The sequence below is a fragment of the Salminus brasiliensis genome, chromosome 22 (genome assembly GCF_030463535.1).
Source record: "Salminus brasiliensis chromosome 22, fSalBra1.hap2, whole genome shotgun sequence".
Classification (NCBI taxonomy): domain Eukaryota; kingdom Metazoa; phylum Chordata; class Actinopteri; order Characiformes; family Bryconidae; genus Salminus; species Salminus brasiliensis.
This window is the reverse complement of record NC_132899.1, coordinates 18,832,977-18,855,326: the sequence shown is the minus strand read 5'-3', so window position 1 is coordinate 18,855,326 and position 22,350 is coordinate 18,832,977. Positions and strand designations below refer to the sequence as shown.

Below are 22,350 nucleotides of genomic sequence, written 5' to 3'. Positions count from 1 at the left end.
AAAAGGGAAAAACAGCATCCTTCATTCTGAGCCAAATTTTTCGATTTAAAGAATAACTAAATTATCCAATACATGCATTTAATGGCACTTTTAAGACTAATAATTATTAAATCTGATTACGCTCTTCAGTTCAGTTATTTGGTGGCATATTTAAAAGGGTCATTTTGGAATACATGGCTAATTTCAGTGCTAATGTTTACCTTCATCAACCAGTTCCGATATGTATAAAAAAAAAAACCAAAACATTTATTGCAAATATTAATGTATCACAATGCTCTCAACTAATGATTTGCCTATTTAGCACTTTAACAGCAAACTGATTAAAGGGAATTCTGCAGGTATCTCAGGAATTACAGGCTGGTGTAGTACTGTAACACAGCACTTGGATTGTGTGAGATACGGCCTAGATTAAAAGTGTGAGAAGGCGGATAAGGCCTCATCAGAGCACAAACTGTGCTGGTTGCGAGATCAGTCAGCAAAAGTGCTGTCGTCATGATTCAAACTGGCAGTGAGTGGATTGGACACGTTCAAACGTCACTGGTAGCACTGGCAGTAAACACAGCTGTTCATGCTGGATTTATGAACATTATGACACAAAGATGATCAACAACAACAAAAAACAAATATATACCCACATTATATCACCACCTGGAAGCAAAAGTCTTGGATCGGGCGCTGTTTATTTGAGCAGTGATATTTGGAACAGCATGTCATAAACCCACGTGGTATTATATAAAAAAAAATATATATATATTAGGACAACAAAAATGTCAGTCATTCTTTAAAGATTACATAACACAAATCAGATAATTCACTCAATTCTATTTCTGGGTTCTGAAAAAAACAACAAAAAAATGGTCTTTTAATTAAGGTTTGAATATGAAAATAAGATAACTGTTGATGGCTCAAGTGGAAAACACTTAATTTGCATATTTAGAATATTTCTTTTTATTTGGTTGAATCCTGCATGACGTTTACAAATAATTTTAATGTGTTAATTAAATATATAAAATATACAATTAGGCACATACATTGGTCTCAGCTGAAAAACATTGAATAGCAAAATTATACATATTAGAGCAAGTAAAATAAAGGTGCTGACAGGTTATCATGGGCCTTAAGCTATTCGCCACTTTGTTCAAATGACAAAGCATGTAGGATCACCAGCAAGAACAGCATAAACCGACACAAGCAGATGACTACAGCTCAAGACTGAATGAATGAATGAATTAATATAACAAGATACAACCAAGAAATAACCAGACTCTCTTTACAGAATAAACAGAGGATAGTGTGTCTCTTAGTGAGTACAGAGTGAGTGCAGATTAATGTACAGTACAGTTCTGAACACAAGCAAAAGTGCAGAATATCTGGCGACTGATTAATGATGATTTTTGGCAGGGGCCTTTTGGGCCTTCATCCATCATGTTTGTTACAGAAATGATTCTGAAAGCAGATTTATAAAAGAAAATGTAATAAATTACATGAACAAAACCATTTAAAATGGAAAAAATCAGCAATTTACAATTTTAACTCATAACCTGAAATCAACATAAACTCAATCAATTGATCTACACATGCTCCACCCACAATCGCATTCTTACATATTTGCAATTGCAATTGTTGCAAGAATGGACTTTTTTTTTAGTTGACTCTCCAGATACCACACTACTGACATAGAATATGTAGTATCTTAGCAATCTGAGGCAATGGAAATAATCTGGGCTGGATATTAAACTTCAATACCTTAAATAGTACCAATCGAATTAGTTAAACAATAGAAGAATGTCATTCAGTACCGAATGTCAGTAGCTTACCCAAATATTTAGTTTTAGCAAACTAGGCTAACTGGCTGCCGGTTTCATTCGCATGATTTTAATGTTATATACATATTAGGCAGCAAGTAAACAGTCAGTTGGTATGCTGGAAGCAGGAAAATGGGCAAGTGTAAGGATCTGAGCCACTTTTACAATAGCCAAAGTGCGATAGCTACATGGTAAGATGACTGGCTCAGAACATCTCCAAAACATTAGGTTTAGGAATTGGAGGAAAAGGTATTGTTTGGCAATTAGTATCTAAATCAAGGTACTGGTACTGAAAGCTTTTTCAAAAATCCAGACCTAGAAAGCATGGCTAATGTCAGTGTGATCACGCCCAAGCACAAGTTGAACATCATTTTACATTGATAATGAGAGTCTAAAGGAAGTTACGTCCTTCAGATTCTCATTAAGATTTTTGCCAATGTTATAAAGTTTATTCAATGCCATAACACACAAAACAAAAGCACATATTTGGGGGCGGAGCATGGACTGGTCATTTTCCATGCATACGCAAGTCTATTTTCCATGTTCTGCTGGTGAGGAATATGTAAGCCAGGAGTGTGCTGTCTCAGTGCCAGGGCCACAGTGATGGAAAAGGCTGTAGCGTCTGGCTCCGTCTCCCCATGGCATGGGGGGTACATTGTGTTTTGTCTCTCTCCCTCTCTAAGCATGGTGGCACAGTTTACCCAGCCATGGCAAACAGCCAACAGACACAATACAGAAAGAGACACAGGGATAAAAAGAGCAGAAAGAAGAGAAAGAGAAGGGAACGATGAACTAGGAACAATGTTACATTTCTAAAATGTGAGGGGTGTCAGCTTTTCTTTGTTCCAATGCAAACTAACTGCTATATAAGCACATATACACAGACATGTAAGCAATAGAATATGTTGGAACTGGAAATGTGCAGCAGAATAATCAGAAGACTGGTTAGGTTAAAACAGGAGCTAAAATTACCTGGATCAACCTCTACATTTTGCCCAAGGCTCTTATTTTACAAACCAACACCCAATCAAGTAGACACATTTCAGAATCACAGAGTCTAGATTAATACGGACATAAGCTAGCAATGATTTTGGCCAAATGCTATGATCCTAGCTGTCTGATTACATTTTTTTTTCTTTGGTCTCCCAAACCCCGAGTTAGAAGAGTACAATGGAACAGTAATTATAAGGGAACAAAGACCAGCAGGCAATTTGTTCAGTGGCACTTGCTTCTTCTCTCAGAGAACGTCTCTTTAAAACTAGGCCAGACACTCTGGGAGTTCCCACTTAAAACCATGCAGTCCTGATTTAGTTAACACGAGTCAACAAAGTTACCGGTTTTTCTTTTCCTCTATTACAAAAGTACACATAAGGTCCGTCCCACAATCTATATTCATGCCATACAAATCATATTCTCCTTAAAGATCATCTTTACTGGCAACATATGCAGTGTGAAAGCTGACCCCTTTAGACGTTAATATAGGATATACCGTATATAGCACTCAATCTAATTCATATACTTTGATTTTAACTGCCTACCATCACTCTATTAAATATAGGTCAAGTTTAACCCTTCAAATGTGTCCTCTTGCCTTACTCTAAAGCCACAGCCACACTAGACACCTGAAGTTGTGAATTGGGCGTGAATGGGGCTGAAGTTAGCATGCTAACTTCAAACTGTCCTGGAGAAAATGCATTTGGCTTGGTGCTAGCTTATCAATCATCAGGCTGGCTAACGCAGATACCATAGACATTAAAAAAAAAACACACACACACACACACACACACACACAGGAACATAATTATGCCATGTCATTATACTGTATGCTGCTGATTTAAGATAATATATAGGAGATTTAAGATTATTTAGGTGTTCAGTTCTGCTCAGCTGAGGAGCTAACTTCACCATTAGCATACTAGTTAACTGGGTTACATACAATAAAATACAAAAGTGAGCATTTTAGTGTAAAACTATAGTTAACTGCTGTGGTTGGGTCAGAGGGTGATGTGTGTCAGCTCCTCTCAGCTGAGGAGCTATCCTAGCAATTAGCATGATTAGCAATTAGCATACGCTCCTGCAGCGTACGGTAAAATCAGAGAAAGATGATGACGTCTACTGACTGACTGCGTATGCAGTCTATTTCTTATTAGCTCATTTAGAACAAGTGGGGAAGAAACGGCCATGCTTAGAAATGGCCAACATTAGCATCTCCTTTGTCTTGGAAGTCCAGAGCTGGGCTGGCCCTTCAGAGGAGGCACGCTATTGGCCAAGGATGCAAATTCATGTGTCAAAGTTTACCAAGATTGAAGTAAAGTTTCACAATTAAAACTTATTTCCACTGGAAGTTGCTGGCAAAAATAACTTTTGGCGCTAATTCCCATTGAAATTAATGTCATTTTGCGCACAAACATCCGCCGACAGAAGCCCAGTGTGACCGCAGCTTAATGCAAAAGAAAGCATGAACGATCGATCGATTGATCACATTCCTCAATCTACTAAGGGCAGGTTCAGTAATGGTATCTTTCTGGCTTCGTTGTTTGATAGAGAGCATGACTCTAAATTTTTCAGTCATATTTAGCAAGCCACTCATTCAGCATCACTGCTAATAAAGCCAAGAGGCATTTGAAAATTCTGGCTCCTTGTTGACAGTTTCTGGTCTCATCAACCTGCTAAAATCAACTGTGTAGCTGTGATCTATATATACACAATATATAATCCCCTTTACATCTGCGTAACTGAAAATATGCATAACAAGTTTTTAAGTTATGAGAGATTTTAATGCTCCTCTCTGAGCACTTAGGAAAGTTACGGATATGCTCAACATATCCCTCTACAAAACCTGTAGTGAACAAGTCTTAGCGTCTGCTACATGGCCACTAGGAGCTGTGATATACATATCTAAAACATAGCCATACTAGATCCCAAATGAACACGATATCAAAAACAAAAATATTCTCTTTAAAGAAAACAGAAAAGCCCATACCAGCATATCAAAACATCAGTTTGATATTTCTAAGCCTTGCATAACATGATTTCTATAAATATTGCATGTATGGTTTCCCTTCATTTGGCTGAAATGGTAAATAAATATGACGTCACTGATCTCACTGATCTCTTCTTAGAAATTAAGTGCATTTCATCATTGTTTTTGGATGAATCATCTTAAGTATATCTGAGTGGGAATATTACATTTAGGGATAATCCTAGACTTTTCTCTTCAGATGTCCCGTGGTTAAAAAAAATAAAACAAATATTGCCTTATATCAAGGCCAATTTGGTATGGCTTAAATGTTGAGGCTCTTGTATCTTGAAAGCAGGAGATATTCTGCACTCCCCCATCCTCGTCCCTCAGTTTCCTGGTACTGCTAGGATGTAGCCTGATCGGCTTTTGGTGAAGTCGGGCTGGGACTGGTTGATCCTGGTCTCCACCACGACAGTACACTTTCTCCCATTCATACTGCACTGAATGGGACTCACGATGTTCACCTGAAGCTTCCTCCTCTCACTACAGAGAAAGAAAAAGACAAAGAACAATTGAAATCCATTAGACCAGTGAAAATACTGCCAGAAGGATCTATGATGCCACTATCAAATTAATAATAATAAAAAAAGTTATTTTTTTTTATAATTTCAAAACACTAGCTGCTCTTCACAAGAAAGTTGCACAATGAATGGACACAATTATTCAAAATTACCTAATTTAACAGTGCTTCATAAAAGCCAAGAACACTCTTGGGTATTATGTGTATCACCCTGGGAGTTCTTGAGTAGATGGACAGTTTTCTCTTTAAAAAAAAAATCAACTGAATGTGATTTTGGATTTTTTTTAGGGAGAGACTAAAATGCATAAGAAATTTACTAGGAGGTCAGACGTTATTTTATCTCACAGATGTGTTTACGCAAACCTCACTTTTTGAGTAGCTAATCAGCCCTACACCTCAAAGCCCTTTTAAGCTCTTTCTTAATAAACCATTAGGTACAAAACCAGAGTGCTCTGGCTTCGTCCCCTTCAACTCTCTTGTACACAGCCACTGAAAATGTACCCGTTACCAGATCACCACAGAGCCAATCAGCCAAAAGGATGCTATAAAGACATCATGCTAAATTAAGAAACCCCTTTCATTACACAGTGTTCCTAAAAGAGACTATTTTGGGACCGGATAAAGCATTCACATTATGGAACGAAGCTGAAGTAAAAATAAAAACTGATCTTAGAGAACAACAGCAAGTAGTACGGCAAAAAGAACATCACGATTCAATAATCTGCTAATCTGAGGTCGTGATTCAGAGACGCGGCCTTAAGAGCTTACGTAAGAAAGTTCCCCGATGAAAGAAACCCTCACAACAATAAAGCTGCCATCCCACACATCTCCATAAGTTACTACACAAGCCTGGCTGCTGCACCAGCAGTCTCTATAGCAACCCAATAAACTCTTCCGTGTGTTATGGTCCCACCTGTCAGCCAATAGGATGCCATTATCTGATAACTGTCTCCTCCAACATCCATCATTCCCTGCCTCTCTTTCCATCTCATCACTTCATAGAAGAGTGCTGTTAGAAAACAGCAGGGAAGAGCAACAGTGTGTTCTGTTGCAGGCTACAGTAAGCCGCTGTAAAATGAGCCTCTTTGTTTTATCCGAGTTGAACTTATGTAAGTAGATGATTTTTAGATGCTTTTATGTTTCCAAAATTATGCAGTTCACAGAAAGCAAAAATCTGCTGATGTAAGACTCGTCCACCGTTCGCTCATTGCCATTACTGCTAAATCTCACTGTCTAGCAGCTTTCTTCTTCTTCAGCTAAGCTTCGTAATGTCATCCTTTTAAACCAGACATAAGACGATCAGCAGCTTATGTCAAATCAGTGATAGAAGGGAAGGAAAAGACAAAGGAGGTGCTTGGATGCAGTCTAAGTGCAGTCTAAAGAGGACAAAGACATTTGCAGAGGAAGCCATACAACGTATCGACTGTTTACTAGGGGTGGATAACTGCATCTGAAGGTGGTATTTAAACAATCTCAGGCTATTTTTAAATGTACAAAAATCCCTGATTGACTGATATACTGATGATATTATATAGATATTATTCTCTATATTGCAATACCGTGCATAAATGTGATGTGCTATTTGCAGCTGGCCAAAAAGAAACCATGTTACACCTTGATGCCCATGTTGGCACTTGCCACAAGTAGTAATTTTGATGGAAATTGAGCAAGGGTTCTTCAAAAACAGAGCAGGGACTTCTACAAACAGAAAGTAAAAAGGAGGACTCTGAGCTGTCCACTGAAGAGACACTTCCTCTGGGTCTAGTCACTGAGCAAAACACACAACAGAACCCACTGGAAAATCAATTCATTCTAGCTCTCTTTTCCACCGCGGTCTGTGTCCTCCAGTGATTCAGTCAGACCAAAGAGGGAAAGAGGCAGAGAGAGAGAGAGAGAGAGAGAGAGAGAGAGAGAGAGAGAGAGAGAGAGAGAGAGAGAGAGAGAGAGAGAGAGAGAGAGAGAGAGAGAGAGAGAAGGATGCTGAAAGAGTGACACAGATGAAGAGAGATATATAGACAGACAGACAGAGAGAGAGGGATGTAGAGAGATACAGTGGTATGCAAACATTTAGGTTGAAATTTCAGATGTTTAAAAATGGCATTTCTTTAATATTTTAAGCAAGGTTATTTTTTAAATGTTTCAGATTTTACAGTTTAAAGGGCCTGAAGCAAAGTTTTGGGCATCCTCCATGGTCAGCCCTTACTACTTCAGCAAGTACCAGTTAAAAGTCTTCTCAACTATTCTTGTTTGTTTTTTTTTCTTCCTGGCATTGATGCTAATTAAGGTCTGGGACCTTGATAGAAGTCATCATAGTTCTCAAATCTTGTGTTCTGCCCGAAGATCTGTATGGCACTCCTTTTTCTTTTTCCACCCAAAATTGGTTCTATTACTAAAATGGTTTACCCTCTACTCACTCAATTACTCTTAGTAACAGCAACTTTTGCATGACACTCTTTATAGGTAGAAAAAAGATACAAAGAGAGGCAAATAGACTGACTGCGAGATAGATAGGACAGAGATAGGAAGGTAGAGAAACACAGACAGATACCCGACAGACAGACAGATCCAGACAGAAAGATGCAAATAGATGAACAGAAAGACAGACCGCTGGGTAAATAAACAGACAGTTGTCTGTCTGGACATCAGCATAGAGAGTTCTGAGGACGGATGCACTCTGCAGGACTCTTTTGATGAGAGTGACAGAGAGAGATGACCCCCTGTGTTACACTCCTACAACTGCCTTCATCTTTTACCAACACCAGCAGATGCTCCTGCGCTTCAGAGACCTAGAAAAACATCAGCCTCTTCTGATCAATACAGTGTTAGTGTGCCTGTGGGTGTGAGTGCAGCTGTCTACAGGTGTCTATCTGCACCCTATCAGAGGACGTCTATGATCAGAGGAGGGTTTTTTTTTTTTTGGAGGGGTGGAAGAAACGAAGAAAATGCAGGCAGAGAAGATGAATGCGTGTCTAACACACAGTCTCACTCTACTCTCCAAAAATAGCAGACATGCTTCAGGCCAACTAGCCCCCACAACATCAGAGAGAACTACACATGGTGCTTTCTGGGATTTGGGGAGCATCCTTCACCTCAGCCCACCACACAGACCCTCTGTGTACTAGCATAGGGGAACAATACACTTTCTTGGAATTCACTCTCTTTCCCTCTCCCTCTATTCCTCACATGTCTTCAGAACACTCCTCACGTGCCCAGGGCTCACCCTTTGACTTACTCCCTCTCTCTACATCTCTTTACATCTCTCTTGCCCTGTCACTCTCTCTGCTTCCTCTTGCTGAAGCAGGAATGGAAGCACCTCTCTGAGGTTGCTAATAATAAACTTTGCTGTACAGCAAAGGAGGATAAAAACAGAGTCGCTAACATCAGCCCTCCCTATTTTCTATTAAAACAGCAGTCTAGGGTTGACACTACTGATCGTGTTAGTATTTGACCGATCCTGCTCATGAATGATCAGGTAATTTGAGTTTCAGACCAAGGTTAAATAATTTAAATGGACTTAACTGAACAATAAATAACCATACATTGCCTTTCAATGACTCTCTCTACTTCTAAGCACTAGTTCTTCTAACTGTCTAAAGATCTCAAAACAAAAGAAAAGAAGATACCACATTTCATTAAAAGACCATCTTGCCAACTGTGAAGCATGGGGGTAGATCTAGCATGCTTTGAGGTTGTGCTGCTGCCAGTGGCACTCGTAATGTTATAGGAGTGGAGGGTAGAATGGATTCCCTAACATACCAGCAAATCCCTGATGCAAATGTCAAACAATCTGTGACGACGTTGAAACTGAAACAAGGTTGGCTTAGCAAAAGAATAATGATCCAAAACATGCATCAAAACCACCACCTGAGGAGACACAAACTGAAGCTTTTGAGATGGCCTTCATAGTCCCCTAACAAACAGAACAGAAAATGATAAGCTAATGTAAATAAACCTTTATATAATAAACATGCTGTGTGACAAAGACAAGCCAGGAACATCTCAGAAATTAAGGTATTTGAGTAGGAAACAAATCAAGTGAGGAGAAATGAAGGACAAAAAGCACCTGTAAGCTGTGATTTCTGCCAGAAAGTGACTGCGCATTAGGATGTGCTGATTTTTTGTGTTTTATGGTTAATTAGCTACAGAGGCAGTGTTTACTGCTGTTTACTAGTACTTGTCCAAGAATGCTTAAACTTACAACTTGCAGCCAAATACCTATTAATAAACCCCAACATTAACCTCATCACAAAACCTAAACATTGATTCTCTGCAGGGTTAGGGTTATATTTAAGTTTCACCAGGACAATTTTAATAAAATGAAGAATCAGGTTTAATTATGATGGATAAGAGGAATCTATGAAATAATCTGAAAAAATGGAAAGGATGAAATATGAATTCTATTCTGAGGAGTCTGCTAATTCATTAGGCTGCTGTTAAACTGTAGATTTGTTTCGTTTGGCTAAGTGTAAGATAAAGATTACTCTGCTGCAGCAATTCACTTTGAGAAAAATAACAATCATTGGTTATAGCTCCTTTTTAATGGATCAACATGCAGTTTTAGAGAGAGGGTAAATATCTGCCTGTATTTTATTGTGATTATAGCCATCATTCACTTGCAATATTTCATAGAAACCACTTCACAGAACTAAAATAATACCCATCTATAGTGCATGTGACAAATGCTCTTTTAAGCTCTTCAAGTCATTAGTGTGATGCATCCACATGTAGAGCATATTCAAATAATTCCTATAAAGCAGTGTCCCTTAATGGGAATGGACGAGACAGACACACTAAACTGATATTAAAGGTTAGATTAAAGTTATCTATATTCTATATTACATGCCTGGCTTTACAGTGCAAGTCATATTAAAGTGGAATTGACAGACATTGATTATTTTATGGAAAGTGTGCTTTGCTTCTTTGTCCTGAATGGAACAGAGTGTTAAATCCATCACAGAGAACATACGGTCCAAAGGCATCAGCCTTGATTATGGATTATGTAAAATCCACATAGTAGTGCAGAGAGAGAAAAGCAGTTCAAATCTGGCCTGATGCTGAAGCTCGGTCTGTCTAAAACTGAGCTGTTCTTTATTAAATCCACACAGAACCCGTTCCTTGTTTCCAGTATTTTCCTGAGCTGTACTGCATTTCAAATCTGCGGCTCCTCACTCCCTCACGTCTTCTGCTCTCTCTCTTTCTCTCTCTCTCCTCTTACACAGAGAGAGAGCAATACTCTTAAGGAGATTACCAAGTAGGTCATTTAGAGGCGCAGGGAAAAAGAGCTTAACAGCAAAAAAAAAAAGAAAAAAGTATTGTAAGTATTGATCAAAGACACACCACTTCACATAGAGAAGAGTGAGGACAAGTGAGGGAGAAATGAGAGAGAGAGAGAGAGAGAGAGAGAAAGAGAGAGAGAGAGAGAGAGAGAGAGAGAGAGAGAGAGAGAGAGAGAGAGAGAGAGAGAGAGAGAGAGAGAGAACAATTAGAGAAAAGGAAAAATGGAGAAACAGAAAAATGAGAGAAACAGGAAGAGTGTTTAAGTGAGAAAGAGAGATATAGAGAGTGAGGAAGAAAGAGAAGAGGCAGGGAATGAGATACAAAAACAAAGGTGCAAAGATAAAATTAGAAAGAAAAGAAAGAGAGAAAACGAGAAAGAGCAAGGGAGAAATTATGCCGAGAGAAACAGACAAAACAAGATCAGAATGAAGGTAAGAAAAAGGGTGGGATGCAGAGATACAGAAGAGACACAGAAAAATACAAAGACAGAAGCATGAAGAGAGAGAAAGAGAGAGAGCGAGAGAGAGAGAGAGTGAGAGAGAGAGAGAGAAAGAAAAAGAGAGAGAGAAAATGAGAAATGGAAATTAAATAGTGATTGAGTGCGTAAAGATACATTGAAAAACAAGAAAGAACAGTCGAGAAAAGAGTGATATGGAGAGAGTGACAGAGAGTGAGACAAGAGAAAATGAGAAAGAAAGAAGAGAGCAAGATTTGAGAAAGAGTGAGAGAGAGAGAGAGACAGAGAGAGAGAGAGAGGGGGGGGTATTTGTAAAGAATAGCTCTCTGATTTCCAACACTAGGAAATCTGTGTGGATCAGCTTTATGGATAATAGAGGCCCAGTGGAACAGAGCATATTTATAGAACATGTAGATAGTTTCAGTTTGACTACTGCTAGTGCATTCGCTTCACTGTACACCATGTTCTAGCTAACAGAATGTCCCGCAGAGTGAGTCTACTTAAGATTACTGAACATTTTGACATGGTTTAAGTGTGTGCTTGTATGCGACTTGACTAGTGAACTATAAGCAAGCTTCAATACATGTTACATCAATACATGAGCTACATTAGCCTTGTAGCACCCGTGCAAACCTAAAGACGCAAATTTCAGGCATTAAAACATGTCTGGGACAAAACTGCTTTTGTGCCCATTTAGCTTTCGAGGACTACTGGTGCTATAGTGCAGAATCAATCAAAAGATGAACTGGAAGTGCTGCACATGACGGTGAACTTATTGGCAGCTTCCAGATGAAGAGGAGCCTTTTTCCTCCCTCTCATCGTGCTCAGGGACACTAGCTATTCACATTACGACACGAGACAATCTGTTCCCAAATGTTCCCAACACAATAGGACAGATGCCTCCTGAAAAAGAGCACACATCTCCCATCCTCTCGCTATTGTAATCCTCTCTGCAGGCTCAAAATGAGATGCCTTTGCTTCCCGAAGGGATTTCCTCATGGGCTCCGAGCAGTCAGTGATATTCATTAACTCTGTCACTTAAAAAAAAAAAAAAAAAAAAAGACACATCATTTCACAATAAGTGCCTTTAAAGTTGTAATGTAAAGATGTGACTTGTTCAAATGGGAACGAGGTTAGAGAAATCAATAATGTTAATGTAAACTCACAGAGCATAAAGAGAGGAGGGGAGTGTCTGCATTATTTCTTCATTTGGAGTCTGTGGAACTCATCCATGACTAACCACTTAATACATTTTAATGTCCTTTCACCAGCCTCTGCATGTCAGAGCATACTGCTCACTGACTCTGGAGAGGCTGCCTATTGATTAGCTGGTGGTTGCTTAAACTCGGAGCAAAACATGGAGAGGGTTAGGGTGGACTGGAGGAACAGTAAGGAATAAGAGATGCTGAAACATGAAGCAGACTGTTTGGGGTTGAAGACTGAAAGAAAACAGCAGTACACAGAATGGTATTCGGTTGTGTGGTTTGCGTGGCGCAAGGGATAACATCAATACCTGCCAGTGGTGCCTGGGGTTTGATTCCTGGTCTTGGTGACTATGCTGTGCAAAGCCAATAAGAGTCCTTGAGCGAGACTCCTAAATCAACACGGGCCAACCTGTACTACAAGTAACACTGTAGCTCTGGAGAAGAGCATCAGTTAAACGCCATACAGGTTAATGTAAATAGTACCATAGCTTGTAAAGTAGCCAGTACTTTTGGAGCGAGGAAAAATGCACACCTGGTCAAAATATCTGTTATTACAAATAGCCAAGTAAAAGATTTGATTTCCAAGAGACTGGACATTAAAGATGACATTTCGTTCATTTTTAAAGGGAGATCGCTTTCATTTCCACTTCCAGTCTTTCGATACTTCTTTGAGGGTTTTTTCTCCACCCATTCTTTCTTTTAAAAGGCTTCTACCTCTGTGAGATGTTTAAGCCAGGGCAAACCTTTTTTGCAATGTGTTTAGGATCTCTGACTTTTTATTATTTATTTATTTTACAAACCGTGTGATGTCTGATGGCAGAATCTGACCAAAATGTTCTATTTCAACTTCAGAAATCCACAGAATCAATGTCCAAAGTACAACAGTGTTGTTCAGGTGTTTCTTTGAAAATGACAGACACTACATTTCTTTTTTCTCTCCGATGACTCGTCCATATAGGTGATATTTGTGCCAGTGTCTCTGCCCAGTAGATCAGTGCACCAGCACCCTGTTACATCTTCCTAAAGTCTTTTCCAGTAAACAGGGTTTTTTAGGGGGTTGCCTTTTTAGTAAACCCATGAGCAGTTCTCTCTGATAGTCTTCTTGGTCTACCAGATGTTATTAAATTTACCATTTAAAGGCACTTGGATATTAGATAATGTTTTATATGAAAATGTTCATGTGACCCCCGTGTGACCTGGAGCACTGTGTGAAGAGATGCTCCTAAAACCTGAAAAACTAAAGTCAAATTTTAGAAATCCTTAATATTTAATGTGAACATGAACACCTTTATTCATGTGGATGAATGTTGGCGCTCCAACTGTTTTTTTGTCTTAGCTTCAAAAAAGTAGTGGAATGGTAAGAAATGGTGAGAGGCAGAAGACAAGTTTGAGTGTCCATTGGACAGTTTCACATAAAATCGTAGACGAACGCATGAATCCACCAATAACAGATTGGTATCTGTATTGGGGCAGACGATAGACATGCGAATCCACCAGTTAGGCAGGGTGAGAGACAGAGGCGAGTATCTCGACCCTTCTTCACAGCCTCGTAGCTCTGGATGCGAGTCACGTACGATCTGGAAATAAGATGCCAGATTCAGGAAAAGTTTAACCGCATTTCTGTTTCTGTACGAAACCGAATTTGATGTGCCGGCGTGTTCAGAGGCTTCACAGGTTTAATTACTTTACAAACTGAAGAAACTGCCATTTGATGCCTTTTGGAGATCAGCTCATTTTTTACTCACTTAATGCATGACAGTAATAGAAACATTCTATTGTTGCAATAGCCAGTATTGTTATTGAGCCAGCAGGAAATTTGCAATGTATAGCCTAATATTAACATAATGGAGCCTGCTTTACATTAAACACATTTACATTATAGTCTCACATACCAGTTAATGTTCTACATAACATTGTTATATTGTTTGATTCAATCTATCTAAGTTTAGTGAAGGAGACACGAAAAGAACTGTACTACATCGTCCTGTAAATGGTGCCACTGTAAATTAGACAGACATGCACACTAGGAAGATGATGCATGCTATGCAGGAGCTAAAGCTGTAGCGAGCTGCTGGCTCTCTGTATCAGTCTCTGACTGGTTTGCATGCAGAGGGCAAGCAAAAGCGTGAAAAAAAGTGAGTGAGAAAGTGGGAGGGAGAGAGAGAGAGAGAGAGAGAGAGAGAGAGAGACAGGACAGAGAGAGAGAGAGCACACACACACACACACTCGGCAGAGAGAGAAAGTGAGAAAGAGATATACAGGGACAGAGAAAAAGGGAGAAGCAGAGAGAAGCAGAGGCGCAGCACTGCAGAGCTGGTGAAAGTAGGTCAGATTCACACTCTGGCACAAGCATACACACTGAAGTTAAGCCCGCTGCATCAATCCATCTACTAACAACCCAAGTGACCCCACTATACCCCTCAGGCTCTCGCACAGCACTAGTGGAAAGTGACAAAGTACCCAGACGCATCCAGCCCAGTGAAAATCAAGCTTTATGGAGGAGTAAAAAACAAAACAAAAAAGCCAATAAAACTGTGTGTGTGTGTGTGTGTGTGTGTGTGTGAATGTGGCAGGGTTCACATGTGGGCATCCAGGGGACTGGAAATGTAATGTAATAAAATCAATGTCTAACACATCATAAACACCTCTTAGTTTTTTTGTCTTGTTCTGCACTCAGGTGTTGATGTAGGTGATGAAGTGAAAACAGCTAGATGTGTGAACACCTCTGTGTTTGTGTGAAGAGATACTGCTAAAATCTAATACAAGTAAGCACAGAAAGAAAAACGGAATAGAAGAAAAAGAACAAGACGAACCAAAAGAACCAAAAGGAGAAGGAGATAAAGAAAGAAGGCTAACAAAAAGAAGGAGAACAAAGAAGAACCAAAAGAGCAAAAAGGAGAAGAACAAACAGAAGCAGAACAAAGATAAGAACAAAATGACAAAAAAAGACAACAAAAACAAGTAGAACAAAAAAACAAAACAATAATAACAACCCAAACGGGGAACGAGAACAAGCAGAAGAAGAAAAAGAAGAAGACCAACCGTACAGATGGAAAAGAAGAACAATATAAACAGACGCAAATAAGATCATACGCTCTCTGACCAATCAAAACCTTGGAGCTCCAGTCGTTTTAGTTTTCTACACAAATTGTTTGAATATTTTATGATGAATGGACCAAAATAAATGGTTTTAGATGACTGGGAATAACGCCTTGTCACATTAATACACATTTACGAATGTTTATTCAGACTTCTTAATAAAAGGCACCATTTTAGCCCACGAGTGACAATACACAACCTAACAGCATAAATCCCACTCAGACAATTTATACCTGTATTTATCTTTAGGGCTGTCTATTTAAAGAATGATTCTTATCTCTCTCTCTCTCGCTCTCTGAGGAGATGTGTCATTAGCATTCTTTGCCTGGATGGCTCACTAATGGACTAAATATCAGACGAGCAAGGATTGACTGGTTGCTATGGGAACTGCATCTGCAGCAGAGAGGGAGAGGAGGGGTGAGAGTGCACAAGCGAGGAGGGGGAGGGGGGTTTTAAAGGCAGAGGCAGAAACCAGGAAAGGAGGAGAGAGAGAGAGAGAGAGAGAGAGAGAGAAGGGGGAGGGGTGGTGAGAAAGAAGGGGAGACAGAAAAGGGGGAGGGGGGGTGCATGACTCCTTACAGTCTGTGATTAGGATTCAACAGAAAGGATGACCTTGCTGAAGGAGACCTGACTTGTGGCCAGCATCACGATGGCACACTTTCTCTCGCACACAGAGACGAGGGCTACGTGTATGAGAGCTCACGTTACTGTGCCTGTTTTCTGCCTTTATTTCAGACACACTGATGTTTTTTTCATTATTATAAATACTGTGAATAAATATTGATGCACTAAATGAGTAAAGATACATGTATCTATCTATCTATCTATCTACACAATAAAGTAGGTGGTAAAGATTTGTCTAAAACTACATTACATTAAAATGGAAAAAAGCTCTTACATGGAATCACAGAATCTACAACTAAATCTCAAATGGTTCTTTACTCCCCATGTATTGAACTATCATGAAAAAAAGTGACATCTGCAAACACAGTGTTTTTTACGTATGAAAATTCCATTCCCGCCACAAAATAAATAAATAAAAATCAAATTTTATATGAAAAATATTTTTCAAAAAATATTTTTCAAAAAATATTTTTGAGATTTGGGACCTTTTCCCCCCAAAAGATTAAACATTTTCCCAAAAGATCACAAATGATGACAGCATCTCAAAATAATGAAATTGAAATAATATCAGCTACTGGATTTTCTTATTTTAAGTAAAAGAATTCTTCAATATGACCATAAACCATCAGCTAGAAGGTTAAAACTTTGGAACAAAATTGGGAGGTGTTCCAACAGGAAGATTTAGAATGGATAAAGCAGCCTAACATTAACACTAACGCTAAGCCTTTCAAATAACCTGACCTCTACTCCTGACTTTGTGGACAGCTTAAAAGTAGAGTCAAATTACTGAAAGCCCAATATTGCCATGAAATTCACAGCTGTATGTATAGTGGGAGTACAAAGCTGTATGGGATTTCACCAGTTACTGTAGGCGTCTTGTTAAATATAACTCTTAAGTGGTTTACAAGTTCCACTGAAGCTCTCAGACGCCACTTATGCCAGTAATATCAATACCAGTAATATCAGCAGCATTAGAACTAAAATATGCCTTCAGCAGACCAGACCATCTGTATGAAAGAGAGAGCCTACAGCTGCAGAGGAAAGATTTACAGGCATTTCTCGATTCTTTTCTTGCATTTTTTGTATTTTTAATGTTATGCTGGAGGATGATGAATTATACCTGTGGTATAATACTTGGTGATGTCGACAAGGGGGTGGTATATACCCATTTGGCCTATATAGCAGTATTGGCTGGTGTCCTATGAGAATGCTGAGAAAGGCCTAGCTTTGTTCTTATCTGTGAGACAAATAAATCTACTACATATACTAAGTGCTGTCGGATTTTGCTTTTTAAAATCTGTGTATATTACTATACTAATATATTATGGTTTAAATATTTGACATCACATTTGTATAATTTTCTATATATTTTTAAATATCTACCATTAAAAATCCTAAAAAAATCCTAAAAAAATCCTTAAAAATTAAAAATCCTACCAAAACAAACTAAAATCGACAATTTCACAATGTACCAAGGAATCTAATTACAGTCCCACCTCTCTCATACACGTCTTTCAATTTCACAATGAATTTGTGTCTCAAAGACAGATTGAGATTAAGCAACAAAAGGGAAAAAAGAAAGAAAAAGAAATCAATGTAAAGTAATTCTGGAGTACCTCAAAAGCTGTTAACAAAGCAAACCTACAGCACAGCTCCTTAAACACTCACACACACCCCCAACCACACACAGGGTGAGTTCTACTGTTTTACAGATCAGAGCCAGCCTGGCCTCTCTCCATCATCTCTGCTCAGTGAGTAGACCGGGCAGTCGGGCTTTAATGCTTCCTGTCAGACATTAGCACTCTCTCTCTCTCTCTCTGTCCCTCAGAAAGGACACCGGACAACACTGCCAGCAGTACAGTTCTACATTCTCCTCCAACATCTTCAATGGGGCTTCCATTCAACTGTTCCTGAGCTGATGACGATTGTTGGGTATAAATAATTAATACCCTGTCATGGTTGATACTGAGCAACAGATAATCATTCTATATATTTTTTTAAAACAAGCTCACATTGTAATTCAAGCTTACATTGTAATTCAAATATAAAGTGAAAAGAGTGCAAGTGTGGTGTTATCCAGCACACTCGCAAGCAGTAGATTATCACATTTACATATTACATTTATGATTTCATTTATTTTTGTTTCTAAATTATTTGAAATATAGTTTAAAACATCTTAAAATATATGTTGATGAGTTTATAATTCAAGTCTACATTTTATATGTATAAAACTGACTCAACACGACAACTGATTATAAACTTGAAGCTGATGCAACCCCAAATTCTCATCATGTATATGTATCTGCAGTAAGAGGACTAATAGCTGGAACAGCTAATAAGGCCCATTTGGACAAAAACAGAGAGATTAGAAGCACTACATAAAAACAGGATCTCTAATTTCACTGTAATGATGTAGCCTAGCTTGAGTGTATTCTGTTTCAGTGAGTTCTCCCCCCGACCACCTCTGTGCAGTAGTGTGTATATTAATGGTGCTTGGACTGAAGACTGGCCCAGTTTTAGCACCAAAGGCTTGGGGCGCTCTCTGAATATTAACTGTGTTAAAAGTGATCAAAGCCCAAGTGGAGATCAATAAAGAGTAATGGCACGTGAATCTGCTGAGTCATAGAGAATGAGACAGAGTGAATGAACGAGAGAGCCTGAGAGAGGCAGAGAGACAGACATGCCACGGTCCAGAAAAGGAGTGAAATAACAGAGTGAGCAGGTAGATATTATCTATATTATCTATAAAAATAGCAGTGCTTCAAAGTATTCTATCAGCAATACAACAGAAGAACCATGTTTGTAATATCGACATGAAAGCAATTTCGGGAAACGAGTCTGAAAAATCAGAGCCTGAGAGAGGCATGAAGCAAAGGTGCTTAATTTACGATAACAGGCTTACTAAGTACCAAGGTATTATTTCTCCCACTAAATTGCAGGGGTTTTGTACATAGTTCTGGATAATTTAAGGACTATACTTTGTTCATCATCCTTGGTTTGTACCTTCTGGGATGCATGGGATTTATACTGCTTGTTTGTTGTCCATGGACCTTCAAGCCCGGTTGAAATTTGTTAAGCAGACCTTTAAGTAACATATTAGAGCACCCCTGTTCTATGGCATCCCTAAAATAACCATCTGAAACACCCTTATTTTTAACAGTGCATCAGTGTGAAGCACATCGTCCAAGGCAAGGTGATGAATGGAAGTGTTCCAGGAAATAACCCCTCAGTATTAGCTGAACGGACAGCAGTCATCAAGTCTAGCGTTTAACACTCTACATCAGGCCAATGACCTAACAACATGCCAAGAGATAATAAGCTGTAGATGTTGGCCAGTTCCTCACTCAGTTGCCTATAGCCCGGCTCTTTTCTGACCTGCATCTTTGAGAAAGTCACACAGCCTGTGAGGAACTCACAGGGTAATAAACAAAAAAATGAGACCAGAATTCAAAGGACATGATTCATTTCCTCAGAGAGGTGTAAAAGGATACTGAGCTAATGAATTTCCTGTGGCGAATGCATTCATTTGGCTTCACACAGGCCTTTAGCTAGAGCGCCAGATATCAATGGAGAGAGGGTTTTCATTCATCTGGCTGAGCGTAGGAGACCGAGTAGAAGAACACACAGCAGAAAGTTTTGTGGTCGGCCCAATTAAAGCAGCGTGCTCCAACTCAGCGGCAGATCCACCAAGTTGGCAAGGTGCAGTGGGATTCCCTTCTTTTGAAAGAGTTGCGGAAACAAACAGTACAGTTTGAGGAGCTCTAGTGACTGCAGGAAAACAAAACAGTGAGTCTAAAGATTCCCAGGAAGCCTTTATTCGGCTGAATGCTCCTTCTTCTTGAAGAACAAACGGGTTTCACCTCATCTCCAAAATCAGGAGGAGCTTTTACAACGTCCTTTTTACTTTCACTCAGATCACTGCGGATAGCGCATAGTCCTGTGGGGCATGCATGTGCAAGTGTGTGTGTGTTTGCGTGTGGGGTGTGTGTGAGTGTGTGGTACGCAGACAGGAAAATGGCTTCAGTGTTCTCTCTGTAGACATCAGAGAGCGTGAGGGAAAGAGAGAGTCAGTGGGGGTGGAGAGAGAGAGAGAAAGAGAGAGAGAGAGAGAGAGAAATTGAGATGCACATCTTGCAGGATGTACCACATCTCTATGTCGAACGCCCAGCTAAATATAGATCTTACTGCTGAAAACAGTAAATATTTTATTCCCAGCTCCAGGAGGAAGGAGTGTGAGAGAGAGAGAGAGAGAGAAAGAGAGAGAGAAGGATGAGAGGGTAAGCGAGGATGAGAGCAAGTGATGGGGGAAGGGGAAATTAACTTGGGAGAGAGAGAGGAGGAGGGGGAGACACAAAAAAACGAATGAGAGTGAGAGAGAGAAAGCGATAGCAAGAGAAAATGAGATAAAGAGAGGATAAGAGAATGGGAGAGATAGTGAGGGAGTGAGGGAAAGAGAATGTATAATGTTGGGGTATAATCCACTCGTTTTTTGTAGAGAGCAGGGTGAGTTATCACAGACAACTGTTTGGCGTCATCAGAGATAAGAGGGTTATGTGCTTACTCACAAAAAGCACAGCGTCCTCCATTCAGTCTGATCTGGGTTAGATGGGCTGTTTTAGCATTCTATTCATAGCAGATGAAAAATGATTAAGTTTGCACTTTTTTGAATCAAGTCACTCTGGCACTAAAGTCAGGCCAGCTTAGTATCAAATGTCAGGGAAAAGATGCAGCGTAGACCCAATTTAAGCAGAGAAAAAAAAGAGAGAAAAGAACAAAGACACTATTATGTGGCATGTAGGGCATAGATAACACACACACTGATTAGTTAAGAAGGAGCTGCATTAATTTCAATAGACTGCAGTTACAGCTTGCCTATAATTGAAACCCACACTTCTGTCGGGTGTTTAATTACAGAAAATCATTGGGACTGCAATCACTGTATGACAGAAAAGCAGGCATACACTATACGTCCAAATGTTTGTGGACACCCCATCTAGAGAAGACATTTAGCTACTTTACACACACACACACACACACACACACACACACACACACACTTCGTCTAGTCCCTGCACAGAAATCTTGCCAATAGATAGAATAGGACCCTCAACTTATTTGGGACCATATAAACCCTCAGCATTACAAATAGTAGAACAGATTAGTAGAAACCCTTTCCTGGACAGTAGAGAAACTTACTCTAACAAAAGTAGGATGAACACTTTGATTTTAGAAGAAACAATGACTGAGCAGGTGTCCCAATACTTTTGTCCATACAGTGTCTCACAGTCAGTGTGCATCAGACAGAGCCTGTGGCTGATTCTCCAGCATGTCTGGACTGCAGACTTTGCTAAATAGTCTGAGGCTGTTGTGGCTTGAAGGAGAAATAAAGGTGAAATGTACAGACATCTACAGGGAGCAGCCTGCAGCCTCGGAGTTGGGCCTTTCTGTGCACAGATCATCATCATCATCACTGATGGATGACTCCATAGAGAGAGGAGCAGTGCTGGTCATTAGCACAGAGAGGTGTTAGAGGTGTTTTCCACACAACCTTGCAAACACATTGGGAGGAACATGCATACAACCACACAATCAAATCTAAATGAAGCCAATATCTCCCCTTAGAATTCACTGAACTCACTGAATTCACACTGTGTGATCAAAGCTCAATAAATTTTATTTCTGGTGGAATAAACTGGCTTAAATTTTTTTCAATTTTCTTTTCTTTTTTTCTTTTTTTTTTTTTTTTACAGATTTGATGATGGTAGCCATTTTTCTCACAAACTACTCTGCTGGCCTTGATATGTTTAGACAATTACAGTGGGCCTTTGTGCAGCCTGTTGCCATTTAAAAGCAGGACATTTTAAAAAGTGGGATGTTTGAGCTTCTCTGATGAGTGGCTTGATACCTTGAGAAGTGAGCAGCAGAGTAGTGGTGTCTACATAGGGATGGATACTGTGCTTTCCAAGACAGGGGTTCCTAACTTTTTCCACCTTATGGCCTCTTTATGTATAACAGAATCATATTGAGGCCTAAAAATAAGCTTTTTTTGTTGTTTTTACCAGATGCTGTTTAACACGCTCACTTACAACCCTGTTATAAGGTCCTAGGATAAGATAAGCTGATTTTCCTATAACCCAGGGGGTTAATGAATCATGAATAATTTGATGAGCTCTGCTCTGATTGGATAGACCATGATGTCCAGGCACAAGTAATGGCATACTCGAAACAATGTTATTATTCCTGCCAACACAAGTCTTACTGTACAGTGACATCCTAGGGACCCTTTAAGATATTTAAACTCATCATGGTGATAAAATCCTTACCATGGGACAATGTTAACA

General features: G+C 39.4%; 1 protein-coding gene across 1 annotated transcript in view; it reads right to left on the bottom strand.

The window, feature by feature from the left end:
• Positions 1 to 663: 663 nt before the first annotated feature.
• Positions 664 to 22,350, bottom strand: part of myo1d (myosin 1D) — a 95,365-nt gene continuing 73,678 nt past the window's right edge. Inside the window, exon 22 of the mRNA XM_072666767.1 lies at positions 664 to 5,310. Within this exon, the coding sequence (XP_072522868.1) occupies positions 5,154 to 5,310 (157 nt within the window). The 3' untranslated portion in view covers positions 664 to 5,153. The remainder of the gene's footprint in view (positions 5,311 to 22,350) is intronic.